Genomic DNA, 19734 nt, shown 5'->3' on the forward strand with positions numbered 1-19734 from the left:
ATGTAGAGGTTTGTAGGTTAATTGGCTTCGGTAAAATTGTTTTTAAAAAATTGTTCTTAGTGTATAGGATAATATTGGTGTACAGGGTGATCATTGGTCAGCACAGACACAGTGGGCCGATTGGCCTATTTACGCACTGCATCTATCTCGAAAGTCTAAAAGACTCAGCTGTGAGAGAACAACTGTGCCGGCATTACAACTTCTTGTCCTTTACATCCGTGTTGCAAGGTGTTGTGACCTTTCCATGCTTGTGGCTATTCTGCATACTCCATTGAATGTTAGATCTAATATTTCATACAGATTTGCTTGAATTCTCTAGTTCCCCGGCCTGCACTTTAAACATTCCTGCAGCACCTATTTGGAAAGTCTGAAAGTTGAACCTGTTGCCCGCCATCCCTGTTTGCATGTACCAGAATGTGTAACATGCAGAACCCCTGAAAGGGCTGGATTAAAATGTCACTTGTGCATTCTGGAGAAAACTCAGTCATGGTTTGCAGTGCCAAAATGCTCATGAGTATTTCATTTGTCTCAGCTGTTAGTGGTGTCACTTTCCTCTCTCCCAGTATGGCTGGATTTCTCCGTTCTAATCTTGGATATGAAGGCAATATGATGCCTTCCACTGTGAAGTGGCTTTCCAGGCACCCCGCTATGAGGCATTCATCATTTGTAGTCAAGTACTGTCGGACAATTGGCATTTAGGAACTGTGTGGGGGATAGGAATCTGAGGAAAGCGGAAGCAGGGAGAGCTAGTAAGATGAGAAACAGCTACATTTGATCACCATGGCACAGTAAATGGAATGAAATATTATTAAGAATTGGCAAATGGGTGAGCGGTTGAATTTACAGGTAATGCTGTCTCTACCCGTGTGAATTGAATTGAATCCTTTATTTGTCATTCAGACCTTTCGGTCTGAACGAAATGTTGTTGCCTGCAGCCATACATGTAATAATAACAACACACAATAAACACAAATTAACATCCACCACAGTGAGTTCACCAAGCACCTCCTCACTGTGATGGAGGCAAAAGTCTTAGAGTTACTGTCTCTTCCCTCCTCTTCTGCCTCTGCGCTGAGATACCCACCGGGCGATGGTAAGTCAGTCCCGCGGTTCAAGCTCCGCGGCCCAGGGTGGTCGAAGCTGCCGCCCTCCAGTCCAGCGGACGCAGCTGTTGCCACGGGAGCTCCAGAAAACAGGCACCAGCCTGTGACCCGCGAGCTCCCGACGATGTCGTCCACTGGCCCGCGGCCGGCCCCGGATTCAGGTCGCTGCCGCCAGAACGCCGCCTCAGCCACCGGGTCACCGTCTCCGCCCCGCACCGGGCCGCCCACACGAGACCGTCTCAGCCCCGCACCGGGCCGTCCACACGAGAGCGTCTCAGCCCCGCACCGCGCTGCCCACACGGGAGCGCATTCCAGCCGGGACTCAGGCCGCCCACACGGGAGCGCCTTCCGGCCGGTAGCCGGGCCGCCCACACAGGAGTGTCTCAGCCCCACGCCGTCCGCCCTCACCAGAGCGCCGAGTCAAGCCGCTGCCCGAACGTCACCGCAGCTCGAAGTTGGTGAGTCCTGGCTGGCTCTACCTCCGGAGCCTCGAGGCCGGTCGCAGGTTGGAGGCCGCCAGCTCCGCCATTAGGCCTCAGCTCAGGCGGGGGAAGAGAAGGGGGATACGACAAAAAAGTTGCATTCCCCCGAAGGGAGAGACAGAAAGCCCTGTTTGAGCCCACCCCCCCCCCCCACACATAACACCACCTAATAACCAAAAGTTTAACTGAACTAGAAAAAAAAAAACACAAAAAAAGTAAAAACAGACAGACTGCAGGCGAGCCGCAGCCGTTTCACAGCGCCACCACTTCCGGCTGCACCAGTTCAGGTTTTGGTCAATGGTATTTCTCCCCAGGATGTTAACAATTGATGTCTTGATGAAGGTCATGCCAATGAATGTCAAGAAGAGGTGGTCACACTTTTTCTTATTGGCAGTGGATCATTGTCTGGTACATTGTGGCATGAGTATTATTTGTCCTGTATTATGTTGTGGACTGTTCCATTCTTTGTGGAGTTGCAAATTAAATGTTGTAACTTCTATAGTTCTGGGCCTATGTTAGATGGTGGGTCAATGTTACAGTAGCTGCAGATGTTTGGGTCTAGAGTACTGCCCTAAGGAACTCCAGAAATTATGAACTGGGGCAGGCCTTATTTCAAGTCTCTTAGTACCACCATTTTTCCAAAAACCTTGATCTCCCTGAACCACTCTTTCCACTCAAATCCTTAAATGTGTCGTGGCTTTAAATTCATGCCCATTTTTCCTGGGTCTCCTTGTCTCAACACTTGCAGTCAGGTTTCTGTTCTGTTCAGTTCCAAAAAAAAGTTGTGATCCAACCTTGTGACAAAGATGAACAATCCCATCTTATCACTCCTGACTTGTCTGCAGCCTTTGACGTGACCATGCCTTCCTTCTCCGACACTTCATTTTCATTGTCCGCTTCGGTGAAACAGCACTTGTCTGGATCCACTCTTGTCGTTATTGAATCATTGAACAAAGCTGCAAACTAGACCTGAAATATCACATCCATATACTAAGGGCATGTGATATCAGTAGAATTAGGCTAGTCGGCACATCATTACTCCGCCATGCAATCATGGCTGACCTATATCTCCCTTCAAACCCCATTCTCCTGCCTTCTCTCCATAATCTCTGACACCTGTACTAATCAAGAATCTATCTATCAAGGTCTTAAAATATACACTGACGGCCTCCACAGCCTTCTGTGGGAAAGAATTCCACAACTTCACCACCCTCTGACTAAAGACATTTCTCCTCATCTTTTTCCTAAAAGAACGTCCTTTAATTCCAAGGATATGACCTCTTGTCCTAGCCTCTTCCACTAGTGGAAACATCCTCTCCACATCTACTCTATCCAAGCCTTTCACTATTCAGTATGTTTCAATGAGGTCCCCCCTCATTATTCTAAACTCCAGTGAGTACAGGCTCAGTGCTGACAAAAGCTCATCATAGGTTATCCTGCTCATTCCTGGGATCATTCTTGTAAACCTCCTCTGGACCCTCTCCAGAGCCTGCACATCCTTCCTCGGATATGGTGCCCAAAATTGCTCACAATATTCCAAATGCGGCCTTACCAGCGCCTCACAGAGCCTCAGCAATACATCCCTGTTATTGTACACAAGCCCTCTTGAAATAAATGCGAGCATTGAGTTTGCTTTCTTTACTACCGATTAACGTTTTGGGATTCCTGCACCAGCACTCCCGAGTCCCTTTGCACCTCTGATTCCTTGATTCTCTCCCCATATATACTCCAGAAATGCTGCCTGACCTGCTCAGTTAATCAAGCACTTTTTCTTTTGTAAACCGACATCTGCAGTTCCTTGTTTCTCCTAGCTAACATCTCCATCACTTTTCCTGGCAATTCCCTTTAGTTCACCCAGGTGTCACATAGCCTTTGTGTCATATTTGATTTTGAGATGAACTTCGAGCTACATTAGTGCTAATGCTCTGAATGCCTACTTGCACTCCCACCAACATCCAACCAGAGCCTCGGATAAACCTTTATTCCACGTCTTTCTTGCATCAACACTTGAATATTTAATCATGCTCTTGGTTGGTCTACTTGTTCTATCCCCCCCCCCCCCACCCCTCATAAACTAGTTCATCCGAAATCCTGCTTCTAACATACATTGTCCAATTCACTCCTGTGCTTGCTGGCCTGCATTAACTCCTGGGGTTAAATAGTCTCTTGATTTAAAAATAGTCTGTTTTCATTTCTAAATGGCCTCATGCTCTCTCTGGTGATCTTTTGGCTTACAATCATCCAATATAGATGTGCTTCTCCAATTTTAGTTTCTCAATGTTCCATATACAATCACTATTAAGTTGTGAAGGTACTAGATTCTAAAGTCCCCTCTTCCCTAAACTTGTTGCAACTCTTTAAATTGGAAATCACATTTAATAAGGCAGAAAGAGCAATGTTTCTGGGGCATCGGAATAATTAAGAATACAATCTCTTGTGAAGAATTATAATAAAGAGCCAAACAAAAAAGTAGATTCCCCACTTGAACCAACACAAGGGTAACTCTATAACACAGGTTGTTTACTGAAGTTATTGACTGAAGACAGTCAAAGCCAAGGGTAAGCAATGGTGATTCATATGCTTGATTTGTACAGAAGTTCTAGAAACTAAAGACTTGACTCCTTTATATTGTAGTAAAGGGCCTGTCCCACTGCGGCGACCTAATTTGCGAGTTTAGAAGAGTTTGTTCTCGACTCAAACTCGCAGCATGGTCGACACGTGGTCCTAGGAGGTCACTGGAACTCATGCTTGAGGGACGTTCCCGCATACTTGCGGCCTCAGTTTGGTGGAGGAACAGTTTTCAGCATGCTGAAAAAATTTTAGCGAGTAAAAATTGGTCGGCATGGTTCTTTTGAACTCATAGTGCAGTGGAGTGGGGTCGCTAGGCAGTCGAGGTAGCCAAAGGCAATCTCCTTTGCTGACCAGGCATTTTATTTGCCTCATTGATGTTTTCAGGACCAAGGAAAACCGACCGGTAATGTTAAATGCCCGCTAATCTTTATTAAAAGTTCTCTGGCTTGTTAAACATAGAAACATAGAAATTAGGTGCAGGAAGTAGGCCATTCGACCCTTCGAAAAGTGACTCCTCCCCTTCCCTCCCCCCCTCCGCGCTCTCTAAAGGACTTACCGTACACTGTGCCAGCCGTCTTTTCTTTTCCTGTTCATCACGGGTGTGAATTTCAGACAGTGCTCCCCCACTTTCCCTGGCGTGTGTGTGTGATGAAATAAGTCCGACTGCAATTGTCAATACTAGCGGTGAGAGTCTATTGAAAGAACCATGTTTATAAACTCAGCTGATGAACAAATTTTCTTCAGGGATGAAAACTTACCTTAAGTAATTTTTTTCATGACTCCATTCCCAAACCAAGGGGATTGACTGAACAGTTCTCTGAAGTAGTCTATGTCCCAGACTCTGAACATATAAAATCCTGGCCACATTCACAACTGGAGGATTGTGTACACTTCTGCTTGCCTCATTATAGGGAGGTCATGGTCAGAGAGAGGATGCTGGAAAGATTTAAGAGTGTAGTATTAGGATCTACAGTTGTAATGGGGCTGTTTTCTTTGGCGAGGGGAGACTGGATAGAACTAGGAGTGGAGTTCACAGGTTTATGGTGCAGGGATTAAGAGTGACAAAAGGATTTTTTTTTTTTTTTAATGTGCTGCATGTGTTTGTAATCTGGAATCCCAGCTACTAAGGCAAGTTTCATTGTGGCGTTCAAGAGGGAATTGAATAACTAAATGAGGAAGAATTTGGAAGGCTTTGGAAAAGAGCCAGCAAGGCAGGGTGAGCTTGAGTTGGTGGATAGCGATGGGCTGAACAATCACCTCCTGTGCTATAACCATACTATGAATTAAAAGCCACAGTATCACCTGTCTGAGTAGAAAACATGAATTTTCAGATTCCTCAATTTGTTTTGACATTTACCATTGTGAAACTTAATTTCCAAGGACGTACGGGCATCCGGAGAAAACTCGTGCAGTCTCGTGGAGGACGTACAAACTCCAGCCATAGCCAGAATTGAACCTGGGTCTCTGGCACTGGATGGGCAGCAACTCTACTACTATGTTGCCCTTTAATACACGCAAGCACACACGCACACACACACGCACGCACACACTTCATGAGGAATTTTTTTTTTCAGACTTGGATTGTTGTCTTATAGTTGTTTGAAGTATTACTTTGGTGATCAAGACACTTTCTGCTTTTAGAATGGTGATGTTTGCATTTCAATACTACACCCACCCGTGGACGATCCCCAGAGTGGTGAACTCCCATCTGAGAGGTGGAATCCAACTCAAAACGTCAGGTAGGTTATACTTGATGGCTGGGAATTTAAAGTGGGTTAGATTTGTTTTAAAAATCACAATGTCTTTTACAAAATGTTTGTTTTTGAAAAAGGAAAACAAACAAGAAGTTCCCAATACAGATCTTGAAATTATTGTGTGTTAATGATAAGAAGTATCCCCAGAAATAGGATTATTTATTCTACTATTATGTAGACAGGAGATTTGTTTGACTAGTTACACAACACATTTGGTCTATATTTTTCAATGAGCTGTTTAGTAACTTTTGCTGTTCACCCTGTAAACAGTTGCCTGGCTACAGAGGGCATGTCATAAGTTAAAGGAGCAGAATTAGGCCACTCAGTCCATCAAGGGATGGTTTAAGTCTACACTATCATTCAATCATGGCTCATCAATCTTTCCCTCTCAACCCCATTCTCCTGCCTTCTCCCCATAACCGCTGACACCCTTACGAATCATGTCAGTGGAGATTTGCAATAATTGGGTATCTAATTTAGCATGTCAACTTCTTCAAAAGATCTTCAGCAGAGAAACAGCATGATCAGCTGATCAAAATGAAAAGCCTCATTGATGTACATGGACTGTAAAAGAGAAAACTTGCAAAACAGTTACATAATTACGACCAAATCAAAAGCAAAGTAAAAATTGTCACATGGCAAAGCATAAAAACATCATTAAATCTGGAATATAAATTTCCTTAAGAAACGTGACCTGATACCTGTAAAGTTAATTTCCCATTGCTAAGGATATTTGTTGATTAACTACTTATTACATAGTCAGGTAGGTTATTACATAGTTAAATCTTGATTGCACTATCCCTGACCTTTCACATTCATATTTACTGTCTGATTTGTAAATAAACAGCCGGAGTTCATGTCACAATAGCGATCTCTGCACAATTTTCATCAACAAATACTGCAATGATACAGCCTGGTGCAGCAATAGTGATTTCAGGAATTCCACATTTAACCGCATATTTGCAGTGAGCAGAAGATCGAAACAGAAAACTGGGAGGAGGTGTTTAGGCTGATAGTGGCTGCTCCTCCATGTAAGAGACTCAGCCAATCCTCTTAATAGTTTGATCCTATATTCTTCCCATAATCTTTAATGCCTTTTGTGTCTGTCTATTCATTCTCCCCTCAGATATATTCGTTGCCTCTTGAATCATAGAATTGGGAGATATAGCTCGGAAACAGGGCCTATGGCCTATCAGATCAGTTCTGACCATGATCCACCTGTTAATGCCAATCCTACATTAATCCCTTTCAATTCTCCATGCAACTCCCCTCAAATGCTACCACTCGCCTAAGCACTATGGTTGCACATGCAAACTCCACACAGACCATACCCAATGTCAGGATTGAAACCGGGTATTTGGCACTGGGAAGCTGCGGCTCGACTAGGTGTGTAGCTGTGCTGTAGAGAATACCACAAACACTGTCGGAAAGAACGGCAGATGCTGGTTTAAATACCAGAAACTCTGTTCCCTTTGGGTTAACCACAGTCTCCTTGTTCCTAAATGTCTTTACCAGGACCGTGACTCTGGACCCAGTCCCCAGCCAGTGTTCAGCATGTCATCTCATGAAAGACCCCATATGTTTCACTGAGATTTCCACATCTTTCTGAACTCAAATGAATACTGCTCTAGTTGACATCCCAATCATCTCCTAAATCTGCAGTCTTCCCACATTAAGAATCAGTCTGGTGAACTCCCTATTTAGTCAACTCTATCCTTGGGTAATAAGACCTGAGCTCCACAAGGTACTTCACGTGTGTTAGCATTAGGCGATTTACAAAATATTATTGCCCCCATTCTTAACCTTTTGCAATGATAGTCAATAATTGTCAATTTTGTCTGGTAGTAATGGTGATGCTGACAAGAACAGTGTTAATTAGGAAATATTTAAATTAGAAATATACAAGATGTGCTGTTTTTGTGGTAATAAAAATCAGTTTTTACTGGAAATAACACAAAGTGCTTTATTGTAACTAAATTCTCCAGGACTATACTTTTAAGCGTCATCTCTTTATTGAATGAACCAAACACATTCTCACCAGCAAATGTGGATGCTTCAGTCATGTTCAGAAAATGGAGAGATAGCAAAGGGAAGGACAAAGAATATGCTGAAATCATCAGGTAAGATCATTTCTGCAGACAAAGTGGAATTTCTTCTCCACCCCACTCCATGCTTAGCACCACACCCAAGAGTTAGAATATTTCTCTAGATCATATGAAGAACCAACAGCTGCATGATAGGGATCTGCTATTCAATCACATGCCTTGTAACATTTTCCTGATATTGGGTATGGAAATGTGTAAATGTAGATCTAACCAATTTAAAATAGAACCCACCTGGAAATTCAGTTGTGCAGCTATTTTGAATAATTTACTTAAAAGGAGATTAAATGCATAATGCATTATGTTCAAGAAGGAACTGCAGATGCTGGAAAATCGAAGGTAGACAAAAATGCTGGAGAAACTCAGCGGGTGCAGCAGCATCTATGGAGCAAAGGAAATGGGCAACGTTTCGGGCCGAAACCCTTCCTCATACTCTAACTTAATGCATTATTACATGAAGCATTATTATGCATACGAGTGTGATCCTTATTTTATACACCTGCATACAACAATTAATTTCCAAATATTTATCCAATAAGGAGACACCTACACACTGGGGTTATTCAGTCATCTATTATGTCAGAGCCTTTTGCCATCAACCATTCCTCAGCCCACCTGGCCAATCGATGCAGATCCTGCTGCAATCTTTCACAACCATCTTCACTATCTGCAAAACCACCCACTTTTGTATCATTTCACCACAGTTCATCTTCTAATCAGTTAATTGGAATTAGGTTTAGTTTTATGACTGTCACATGTACCAAGTTACAGTGAAAGCTTGGTTTTGCATGCTATCCAAACAGATCAGATATTCCTTAGATCAAGGGTTCCCAACCTGGGGTAAATTTACCTCCAGGGAGTAAATTTCACCTACCCAGGGGGTAAATTTGTTGATTCTGGATTTGTACATATTTTTTCTCATTGACTGACTGTGTTTGGTTCTGGTTTACCGGTATCTGTTCATCATTAGTTGTTCATAACAATGTTATTTCACTTATTTATGTGCTATTAAAGTTGCCAGGGGTAAACGGAACTAAAAAGGTTGGAAACCCCTGCCTTAGATGAAGAAGATTAAGTCAAAATGTAATAAAGCAGTAGGGGAAGATATAGAGATCGGGATATAGGCCTCAGCATTGTAGAGCATCAGTTCCAAGGAAAACAAGCTCAACCTACCCTGTATTTCCTCACCTGAAACATTACATCCATGGCAACATCCAGATCTCCTGTTCCCTCTCCAATATAATCATTGATTAGTACAAACTTAAAGCACACGGTATTGGGGGTTCAGTATTGATGTGGATAGAGAACTGGCTGGCAAACAGGAAGCAAAGAGTAGGAGTAAACGGGTCCTTTTCACAATGGCAGGCAGTGACTAGTGGGGTACCGCAAGGCTCAGTTCTGGGACCCCAGCTATTTACGATATATATTAATGATTTGGACGAGGGAATTAAATGCAACATCTCCAAGTTTGCGGATGACACGAAGCTGGGGGGCAGTGTTAGCTGTGAGGAGGATGCTAGGAGGCTGCAAGGTGACTTGGGTAGGCTGGGTGAGTGGGCAAATGCATGGCAGATGCATTATAATGTGGATAAATGTGAGGTTATCCACTTTGGTGGCAAAAACAGGAAAGCAGACTATTATCTGAATGGTGGCCGATTAGGAAAGGGGGCGATGCAATGAGACCTGGGTGTCATGGTACACCAGTCATTAAAAGTAGGCATGCAGGTGCAGCAGGCAGTGAAGAAGGCGAATGGTATGTTAGCATTCATAGCAAAAGGATTTAAGTATAGGAACAGGGAGGTTCTACTGCAGTTGTACAGGGTCTTGGTGAGAGCGCACCTGGAGTATTGCGTACAGTTTTGGTCTCCTAATCTGAGGAAAGACATTCTTGCCATAGAGGGAGTACAGAGAAGGTTCACCAGACTGATTCCTGGGATGTCAGGACTTTCATATGAAGAAAGACTGGATAGACTTGGTTTGTACTTGCTAGAATTTAGAAGATTGAGCGGGGATCTTATAGAAACTTACAAAATTCTTAAGAGGTTGGACAGGCTAGATGCAGGAAGATTGTTCCTGATGTTGGGGAAGTCCAGAACAAGGGGTCACAGTTTAAGGATAAGGGGGAAATCTTTTAGGACCGAGATGAGGAAAACCTTTTTCACACAGAGAGTGGTGAATCTTTGGAATTCTCTCCCGCAGAAGGTAGTTGAGGCCAGTTCATTGGCTATATTTAAGAGAGAGTTAGATGTGGCCCTTGTTGCTAAAGGGATCAGGGGGTATGGAGAGAAGGCAGGTACAGGATACTGAGTTGGATGATCAGCCATGATCATATTGAATGGCGGTGCAGGCTCGAAGGGCCGAATGGCCTACTCCTTCACCTATTTTCTATGTTTCTATGTCCTTCCTCTGGTGACAAGAAATACACCTAATATTTCAACTGTGGCCTAACCAATGTTTTATAAACTTAAACCAACCCTCAGTGGATGTGTAAGCCAGGGCATAGAATATGAAAAGCATCCCATATGCCTTCTTTACCACCTTATCTGCTTGTTCTACCAGTCTTCAGCGACCTTGTTCCTCAGTCGGTGGAGTTGTTGCAGTTCATCAAGGAGGCTTTGAGAACATCTGTGAATTCCTCGGTCCACTAAATAATGTTTTAGGAGCCTGGTGCTGGACAGCCAAATTGTGTGGCCTGTTTATCAGAACCAACTGACTGAAAGCCTGGGGAGAATAATGTTGGTTCACTTACTTTGCCTGGGAATGGAAAGGATTTTGCTAGTGTCTCAACAGCACCCAAGTCTCCAAAGTGTACAAGAGGGTGGATGGCATTGCTGTTTGCTGGATTATGAGCTTTGTGCCAGGTTTGAAGTTTTGATGGTGAAATGCTCTTCCTCAGTCAGTGAAATGAAAGACAATGTGCTGCACTGAAACTGATGATTTTCATAGTCAATATCTGCCTTCCTTATAAGTTTGTTCTTAAGAGTAGTTGCGCATGGTCTGATCAGGAAGAAGCGTTGTGCAGCAAAATAAAGCATGTTCAATGAACAAATTAATAGCTCGATGTTAAGAGAATTGGAAAGTGATGCTAAGTTAGAAAATTCCCCGTGATCTCATGGAATGGCAGAGCAGGCACGTGACTAAAATGCTCCTGTTTCTATTTCATATGTTATTTGTTCAAAAGTGATTTAAAGCTTAGCCTCTACATGTGCATGCTTTGCCTGCAGCCGTGACTGAATTTTAAGTGATATATCATATAATTTGATGGATGAATAATGTCCATGTACACAACTGGTACTAATTCTTGTAATTCTTCAGAGACCTTAATGCACCTTTTTCCTATTGATTTGTAATGGTTGTCATTGTTAATGGTGTCCTTTGGCATCATGAAAACTTAAGAGAATTTTCACAGGTAAGAAAACATACATCCCATAATCGGTATTTTAACTTTTCCATGCAAGGTGTGAAGGTTGATTTTTCTTTCTTACCCAGACCCCATCTTCTTTATCTAACAAGTTTGTGTGCCAACTACAGCTGCCACTACAGTCTGAAGAAGGGTTTCGGCCTGAAACGTTGCCTATTTCCTTCGCTCCATAGATGCTGCTGCACCCGCTGAGTTTCTCCAGCATTTTTGTGTAGCTACCACTACAGCCTTTTTATAATTTCTACAAATCAACAGGGCGAGTGGGAATGCTGCCCTTTTCTCAACAGGGCTGGAATATGAAAATGCCAGAACCTTGTTCGGGTCCTGTTTGGAGTTTGATTAAAGTTTCCGCACTAATCCCTGAGAACAGTGCATCAGTCTTGAAGAGGGTTCAAAGCTGATTTGTGTGCAGAAGCTTTGTCTGGATTTTGCAGCATAGTGACATTTTTTGCCCTACTGATGTCATTTAAAGAATTAATATTGTCAGTATTTAATTGAATTGTAAATATACTGCATAAATCTGCTTTATATCCTGTTCAGATCGTACAGTTATAGCCCAACCAATCTTCAAAATGAAAAGATAATTTAATAGGGTTAATTGAGAAACTGCTGCAATAGTATGGGAATATAAAACAAGATCTAAAATAGACAATAGGTGCAGGAGTAGGCCACACGAGCCAGCACCGCCATTCACTGTGATCATCCACAATCAGTACCCCGTTCCTACCTTCTCTCCATATCCCTAAGGTGTGAGCCAGAGCATTTTGGTATGAAATGCTGTGGCTCTAACCTGTTGTACATAACCTGAGCGACAGTGAGCCAGTAGTTTGGAAAAGATCTGAAGTTCTGTCAATCAATGTTTGCTATGAAGATGCTGTTAATGTTTACTTCAGTGCAAGTCCAGCACAGACTATGTCCATAGGCCCATTATTTATAATGTTATTATTACCCTTGTTAGGAAACAAGTGCTCTCAACCAAGGCGGAAGCTGAAAAGGATGGGGTGAAAGTTCCAACCACACTGGCTGAATATTGCATCAAGACCAAAGTGCCTTCTAATGACAACAGTTCAGACTTGCTTTATGATGATTTATATGATGATGATATAGATGAGGAAGACGAAGAAGAAGAAGATGCTGACTGCTATGATGATGAGGACTCTGGAAATGAAGAGTCGTGACGTGACGTACACAGGCCAGAGAAGGAGCAACACCAGCCTAGCACAGCCCAGGCCAGAACTTGTCACCCGCTGCATGGGTTGTCAAATGCTCCTTTTGATTGGACCTCTTAACAGATTGAAACCTCCGTACTATAATCCCACTATATGATAACTGGATCTGCTCTGTCTCTTCAAAACAAATTGTCCACATCTGATTCTTAAGCCCTTCGTGTCATGGAAGCCTATGTAAGCGCCCAGTAATTTGATTATGTTTTGGGAAGTGGGTGAGTGGGTAAATATGGAGATGTAGCACTCAGTAGTAAAATAGACTGCCAAGGTTAAGCTGCTCCTGTCACAATAGTGTGCACCTCTTGATAAAACAAATTTCTTAACTATGTGGTGAATTATTCTTCTTCTAGGGTGGGGGAGGGGAAATGGGGGAGTGTGTAATCTACTGCTTTTTGATTCTTAAATATGTTAGTCCTTAAATTTTTTTTCTTTGGCAGTTTTTACAAGGAGTTTGCATTGAGTTTTTTTATTGTAGTTGTAAACGTTCTATCATATGCTGAGTTTGATCAAGTTTTCTCAACTTTTCTATTTTAAAAAATTGTGGTCAAAGATTTCCTGAATTTTGCTTTAAAACACCCAATATTAGTGCTATGTTTGCTGGATCTTTGCCTATTTATCTTTTTTTGCAGTCCTGGATTTTTCACTTGACAAACACGTTTACATGATGTAAGGCAATGGTAATAGATCAGAGAATTATATTAAATAAAGAATTGAAAACCAATACAGTGCACTAAAATAACAATTGCTCCAATTTCCAGTTACAAGACCGTGACATTTTCTGTTTATTCTCTACAATTAATTTTCTTTCCTGTAGGTATCTGAAGCATTTGTGTTGTCTTCTTTGCTATAGATTACTTTGTCTTTGCATCTACTAATAAAATGCAAATAAAAATGCTGGTTTTGTTATGAAATATGCAGGGTTTTCATTACTCTTCATTTTACTTGGGATAGCCAATCAATTTTAATTTTCCAGTTCAAAAAATGGTGTCAAATTAAAACATCTTACTAAATAGTTTTAGCCTCACTTTGTGGTGCCAAGGTTTGGACAAGACCTTTCTGAAGGGTCTACTTATTTTCACTCCGCTTGAAGAACCAAACCAAACAGATATGTGTTCAAAGATGCAAGGAAATTAAAATTTGATACAAGTTCTCAAGCAATTCATTTGGTGGCTACAGCATTTTGGCACGTTGTCTTCTCCTCTGCACACTTACAAAGCTAGGTTTTATCACAAATTCCTCTGTTGAATGTTAAGTCAGATTTGACACAACCATTGACTGATAGTAACAGATTTTAAAGCCAAAATGTGGTTCTTTGAGAAGATATGAGGATTATGGGGTTATAGAATCAAATGGAAAGGGTCAATAATTTGGATTATTCCATTTCACAAATTTAAAAATATTAGGAAATAAATGACATTTAACAAATTTCCTTAATTTTGTTAATTAAAAAGAGCAAAACCAGGCCTTGTACGCAAGATTGTCAAACGCATAAACCAAACTAAAATCATTTTGGAAATCAGAATGAATGGGATGAAGAGAATAATGTCAATATAGTATTATATGCAACACTAATTCTAGATTAGTGTCAGTAGTTATGGGGAGAAGGCAGGAGAATGGGGTTCGTTGGGAGAGATAGTTCAGCCATGATTGAATGGTGTGGTAGACTTGTTGGGCCAAATGGCCTAATTCTACTCTTATTCCTTATGGCAAGAAAAACAGATCAAATAGTAAAAGTTCAGACTGGAAAAAGTGTTTATTTTGTCAGAGTCTATTTAATACACAATTTACCAATATGATGGAAGCAAAAATCCTTGAATCATTTAAAAACTGGTTTTAACTACTTGATCATGCCAAAATAGAAGATACAAGATGGCTCAAATGGATTTCCTCATCCAGTAAATAACAATCAAAAGTAAGTAAAATAACTGAAAACAACTTGAGAAAAAAAATTACTCTTAAAAATAAAACATTCTGCATATAGTGATCTAGAACATTTGAAGTGGTTGTTAGAAGGAAATCCAAACTATAAATGAAAACAAATTGCAGGAGGCATTGCCTTCTATTTGTATAAGCCTTGTGTATGTTCCTTATTTCCAGAAGACAAACTTTACACAGTACACATCCTTTCCATTTACAAGATGAAAATCTATACCAATGGATCAACTTTGTAACGGGAACACAAGCACTGAATGATCATGAAATTGGTTCTCTGTGCATTGGAGGGCATTGTTGCACACCTGATGGCCATTTATTCTTGGCCCGTGAACTACTTTCACAAGAATCATAGAGCTATTGTTACGAACTAGTTAAAATGGGTTTTTTAATTGCCTACATCAGCTGCAAAAACGAGAACAAGCTTTTGAGTGTGATGAAACATTCCACATCCCCACTCCTTCCAAAATAAAATCAAACTGTCTGAAAACCAGTTCCAAGTAACCTTTCAATTGTTTTTGTCTATGTGCTCATTCACCAGAGTGTAATAATTGAGAATAATTAGTCTGAATATTTTGAGAATAATTGGTCAGCATGAGTGAGGAGACTGTTTGGAATTTTTTTTAGATCAAGATAATGTTCTCTATTATTATTCACTTTTTAAAGATTTAGGCTTTATTGGCAATGCCAATGTTGATTGCCACACCTAACTTTGTTTGTGAAGGATGGTTTGCCACCTTGAAACAGTCCTTCTGGTGAATGTCCTCACTGTGTTAAATGCAAGGTGCTGGAGGAACTCAGCTGGTCGGGCAGCATCTCTGGCGAACATGGATAGGTGATGGTTCAGGTCAGAACCCTTCACTGATTGTGGTGTGATGGAGAAAGAGAGATCAAGAAAGGGGAGAGAAGTGCCAGCAATTGTTCAAGTGAATTTGAGGGCAGGGTGGAAGTTGGTGGTAATGTTAATGAAATCAACGAGCTCTGCACAAGTGCAGGATGCAGTCATCAATGTAGCGGATGAACAGCTGGAAGATAACACCAGTTTACATTTGGAATAAGGAGCGTTCATTGTAACCAAGAAAAAGGCAGTGGCTGCCGAGGCACATGACACCACCTTTAACATGAAGAAAGTGAGGAGTCAAAAAAGGTGTTGAGGGTGAGTACAAGTTCCAGCAGGCAGAGGATATTGATAGATGGAAATTGATTGGGTCTCTGTTCGAGGAAGAACTAGAATGCCTTGAGATCTTCCTGGTGGGGGACAAATGTGTAAAGGGACTGGCCATCTGTGGTAAAGATGAGGCAATGGAGGCCTAGAAATGAAAGGTTATTGAAGAGTTGAAGGGTGTGCGCGGTGTCTCAGATGTAAGTCAGAGGTTTTGGACAAGGGGGGGGGGGAAATAGAATGCAAGTTCTGTGGGGCAGGAGCAGGCAGAAACAATGGACCTACCAGGGCAGTCCTGTTTGTGGATTTTGGAAAGGAGATAGAAGCAGTCAGTGCAGGGATAAGGAACAATAAGGTAGGGAGCTGGCCAGAGGTTGGATAAAGTCCAGGAGATGATGGCCTGGTGCTCATCTGTGGGGTAGGTATGAGGTGTTCAAGAGCTCAGCATAGTATAATTCAGACTGCCAGACTATGGCACCCCCCCCATACCTACTCATTGTCTATGATCCCACAGATGAACACCAGGCCATCATTTCCAAGACTGTTTTATGATCTCATCACCTCTGGCAATCTTCCCTCCACATCCTGTCTCTTGCAAAAACCTCATCGTTCACTTCCTCATACGTCCGCTTTGACCACAGACAAACACCAGTTGAGGGCGAGGACAAGTTCCTCTGCCTGGTGGAACTTACCTTCTCCCTCAACAACTTCTCTTTTGACTTTTTCATCATGTTAAAGGTGGGCTCTCACAGGGGCCCCAGTTGTGCCTGCATTTTTGTTGATAACATCGCACATTTCATACTCCAAATGTCCACTCGCACCATCCCCCATCTGCTACATCGATTAATGCATTGGCACTGATTCCTGTACCCACGTACAACTCGTTGATTTTGTTAACTTAATCACTAACTTCCACCCATCCCCTCTTTGACTATCTCTTTTCTTCATCTCTTAATCTGTCCTATGATGGAAATAATGGACATATGTCTACTATAAACCCACTAACTCCCAGTTATCTGAACTATACCTCTTCCATCCTGCAAAAACACCATCCCTAATCTCAATGTCTCTGTCTCCGCCACATCTGCTCCAAAGATGAGGCTTTCTATTCGAGGACATCCGAGATCCGATATTTGTTCTGTGATCAGACCCAAGTTGTCCTGGAGTTTACTGCCCCTCCCTTCACAAGTCATTTTCCCAATTCAATACATTCCTTTAACCTCTTATCCAAATGATTTTTTTTTAAAAATACCTGAATTTAAAAAAGCAAAACCCTGAAATAGAAAATCTCTGCTTGGTGTAAAGGGGTTGCATATATGTATATATATATTTTCCCAACTCAGCTCCTTTTTCAAATGTTGAAACTCCTTCAGAATACTTTCAATGACTCAACATTTTAGGCTTTTAAAGTATTGCACCATTGCATATTCAAAATCAATTTGTTTAAAAGAGGAATAAAAGCTATTTCCACTCAGTGACGAGAAACAGAATGGAAGCAAAAAGCTGACAAAAACCACAGGGGATACTTGGAAGTCAAATTTGTATCTGGAAAGCAAGGTCAGGAAGTAGATTCAATAAAATAACAGAATGGGATACAAACCAGAAAGGAAAATATTTTGTAGTAATATGGAGAAAAAGCAGAAGAATTTAACAAGTTAGTACAGTGTTGCGCATTCCTCCTTTCAAAAACAGATCTGGTTGCCTGTTGAGAGGCAGAATCAAATCTACCTTAACTATCATCATGTAATTATTCACATATTACCTACCCACTCCCTGGAATAGATTTAGCTTAATTATGTTTTTGTCATACACATCAGTATGCAAGGAAATTCCCTGGTCACACAAAGCTGACAGAAGAAACAGTAATTATACTACAGGTAGCTTCAAAACAGCAGAATGGTGCAAGATTGTATTGCAAAATCCATTTAGTTTAAAAGAATAAAGTACAATAACAGTTAACCACGAGTTGTGCTAAGCAGTAAGCATCCTGGGCAGCACAATGGAATCAGGTGAGAAAGAGGTGATTGGTTCAGGAAAAAAAAAGACAAAGTACTGGAGTAACTCAGCAGATCAGGCGCAACTCTGGAGAACATGGATAGGTGGTGTTTTGGGTCCAGACCCTTCTTCAGCTTCAGAAGTTGGATAGCAGTGGGGAATGCTGTTCCTACATCTCGATGTTTGAGCTTTTAAGCTTCTGCATATTCCTCCGGAAGATACAAGAGAAAAAAGGGAATGGTCATGGTGGTAGTCATCATTGACAATACTTCCAGCCTTGCCAGTGCAATGCCTTACAACAATGGATGGGATGGAGGGATGGACAGCTCCATCCAAGACTGCAAGAAATTGCAACAAATTGTGGACACGGCCCAGGCCATCACACAAACAAATCAACCTTACTTCTATTGACTTCATTTGTACCTCGTGCTGCCTCGGCAAGGCCAGCAGCATAATCAACGCAAAAGGTATAGAATAGAAGCGTGAAAAGGCACACCTCCAGATTCAAGGAGTTTCTCAATTCTCAAATGGCTCGATTGTAATCATGTATTGTCTTACTGCTGACTGGATAGCATGCAACAAAAGCTTTTCACTGGAGCTCAGTGCACGTGACAATAAACTAAACTGAAAGTGACAAGCCGTGATGAACTGGGCTACGTTTACCATTCCCTGCACATTCAGGTAGGCAAGAGTAGAGCAGTTGCCAGATTAGGCTGTGACGCATCCTGAATACTTTCTGTAGTACATCTAGAAGTTTGAGAAAATCATAGGCATGCTAAATCTTATCAGATGCCTAAAATAGTAAATACCTTATGCGCTTTCTTGATCACTGCATTAGTGTGAAGGGCCTTGGGTGTGTTGTGGAGCAGAGGGATCTAGGAATGTGGGTACATATTTCCCTGAAATTGGTGTTTACAGGTAGATAGATGTAGATGGTACATTGGCCTTCAGCAGTCGGCATTGAGAAAATAAATTGTGATGTTGTTACAGTTGTACAAAACATTGACGAGGTCAGATTTGGATATTGCCTTCACTTTTGGCCACCCTGCTATAGGAATTATATTGTGAATCTGGAAAGAACCCAAGACAAGATTTGTGAGGATGTTGCCAGGACTTGAACTTTAGGGAGAGGTTGGGCAGGCTTGGAATGCACATGGTTGAGTGGTCATCTTATAGAGGTGTATAAAATAATGGGAGGAATAGATAGGGTGAATTCAGAGTCTTTTATGCAGAGTAGTTGAATCAAGAACCAGACAACATATGTTTACGGTGAGAGGGGAAAGGCCTCGGATTGGAACTTTTTCATTCAGAGAGTGGTGGCTAAATGGAACGAGCTGTCAGTGGAGGTAGTTGAGGCTGGTACTATAACAGCATTTAAGAGACATTTGGATATGTACATGGCTAGGAAACGTTTAGAGGGATATGGGCCATACACAGGCAGATTTGATAGCATAGATGGGGGGCATCTTAGTTGGCATGAGCAAGTTGGGCCAAAGGACCTGTTTCCATGCTGCACGACCCTATATTAATATTAATCTAATATTCTGGTTGCTCCCTTACAGGAAGGATGGGGAGACTTTGGAAAGGGTGCACTGGATGTTTACCAGAATGATGCCTGGATTCCCTAGGGGGTAATAGTTACAGTCAGGGAGAGGTGGGCCAGACTGGGATTGTTTTCTCTGGAACATCAGCGGTTGTGGGGAGACCTGAGAGGAGTACATAAAATTATGAGACGGTCAGAACCTTTCCCCAGGATGGAAACAAAATCAAATAGCAGAGGGCACAACTTTAAGTGAATAAAAAGAATGATGACACATACATGGTGGTGGTTGAGGCAGATACAATAGTGGCATTGAAGAGACTTTCAGATAGGCAAATGATTATATGATTTCAAATGCATACGATTATGTAGGGAATGGAGGGATATGGATTATGTGCAGACACAAAGGAATTGGTCTTGGCATAGGTATTGGTGTCTAAAGTTAT

General features: G+C 41.8%; 1 protein-coding gene across 3 annotated transcripts in view; it reads left to right on the plus strand.

Annotated features, from left to right (window-relative positions):
* The window catches only part of ube2r2 (ubiquitin-conjugating enzyme E2R 2), a 73537-nt gene extending 59967 nt beyond the window's left edge, over positions 1–13570 (plus strand). For 2 of the 3 annotated variants that reach the window (XM_055632551.1, XM_055632559.1), the window contains exons 3-5: positions 5798–5895; positions 7896–8030; positions 12392–13570. In XM_055632551.1, coding sequence (XP_055488526.1) covers positions 5798–5895; positions 7896–8030; positions 12392–12611 — 453 coding nt within the window. In that variant the 3' untranslated portion in view covers positions 12612–13570. The remainder of the gene's footprint in view (positions 1–5797; positions 5896–7895; positions 8031–12391) is intronic. The other variant, XM_055632570.1, reaches the window with a different exon arrangement.
* The last annotated feature ends 6164 nt before the right edge of the window (positions 13571–19734 follow it).

Source organism: Leucoraja erinacea, chromosome 1 (genome assembly GCF_028641065.1).
Source record: "Leucoraja erinacea ecotype New England chromosome 1, Leri_hhj_1, whole genome shotgun sequence".
Taxonomy (NCBI): domain Eukaryota; kingdom Metazoa; phylum Chordata; class Chondrichthyes; order Rajiformes; family Rajidae; genus Leucoraja; species Leucoraja erinaceus.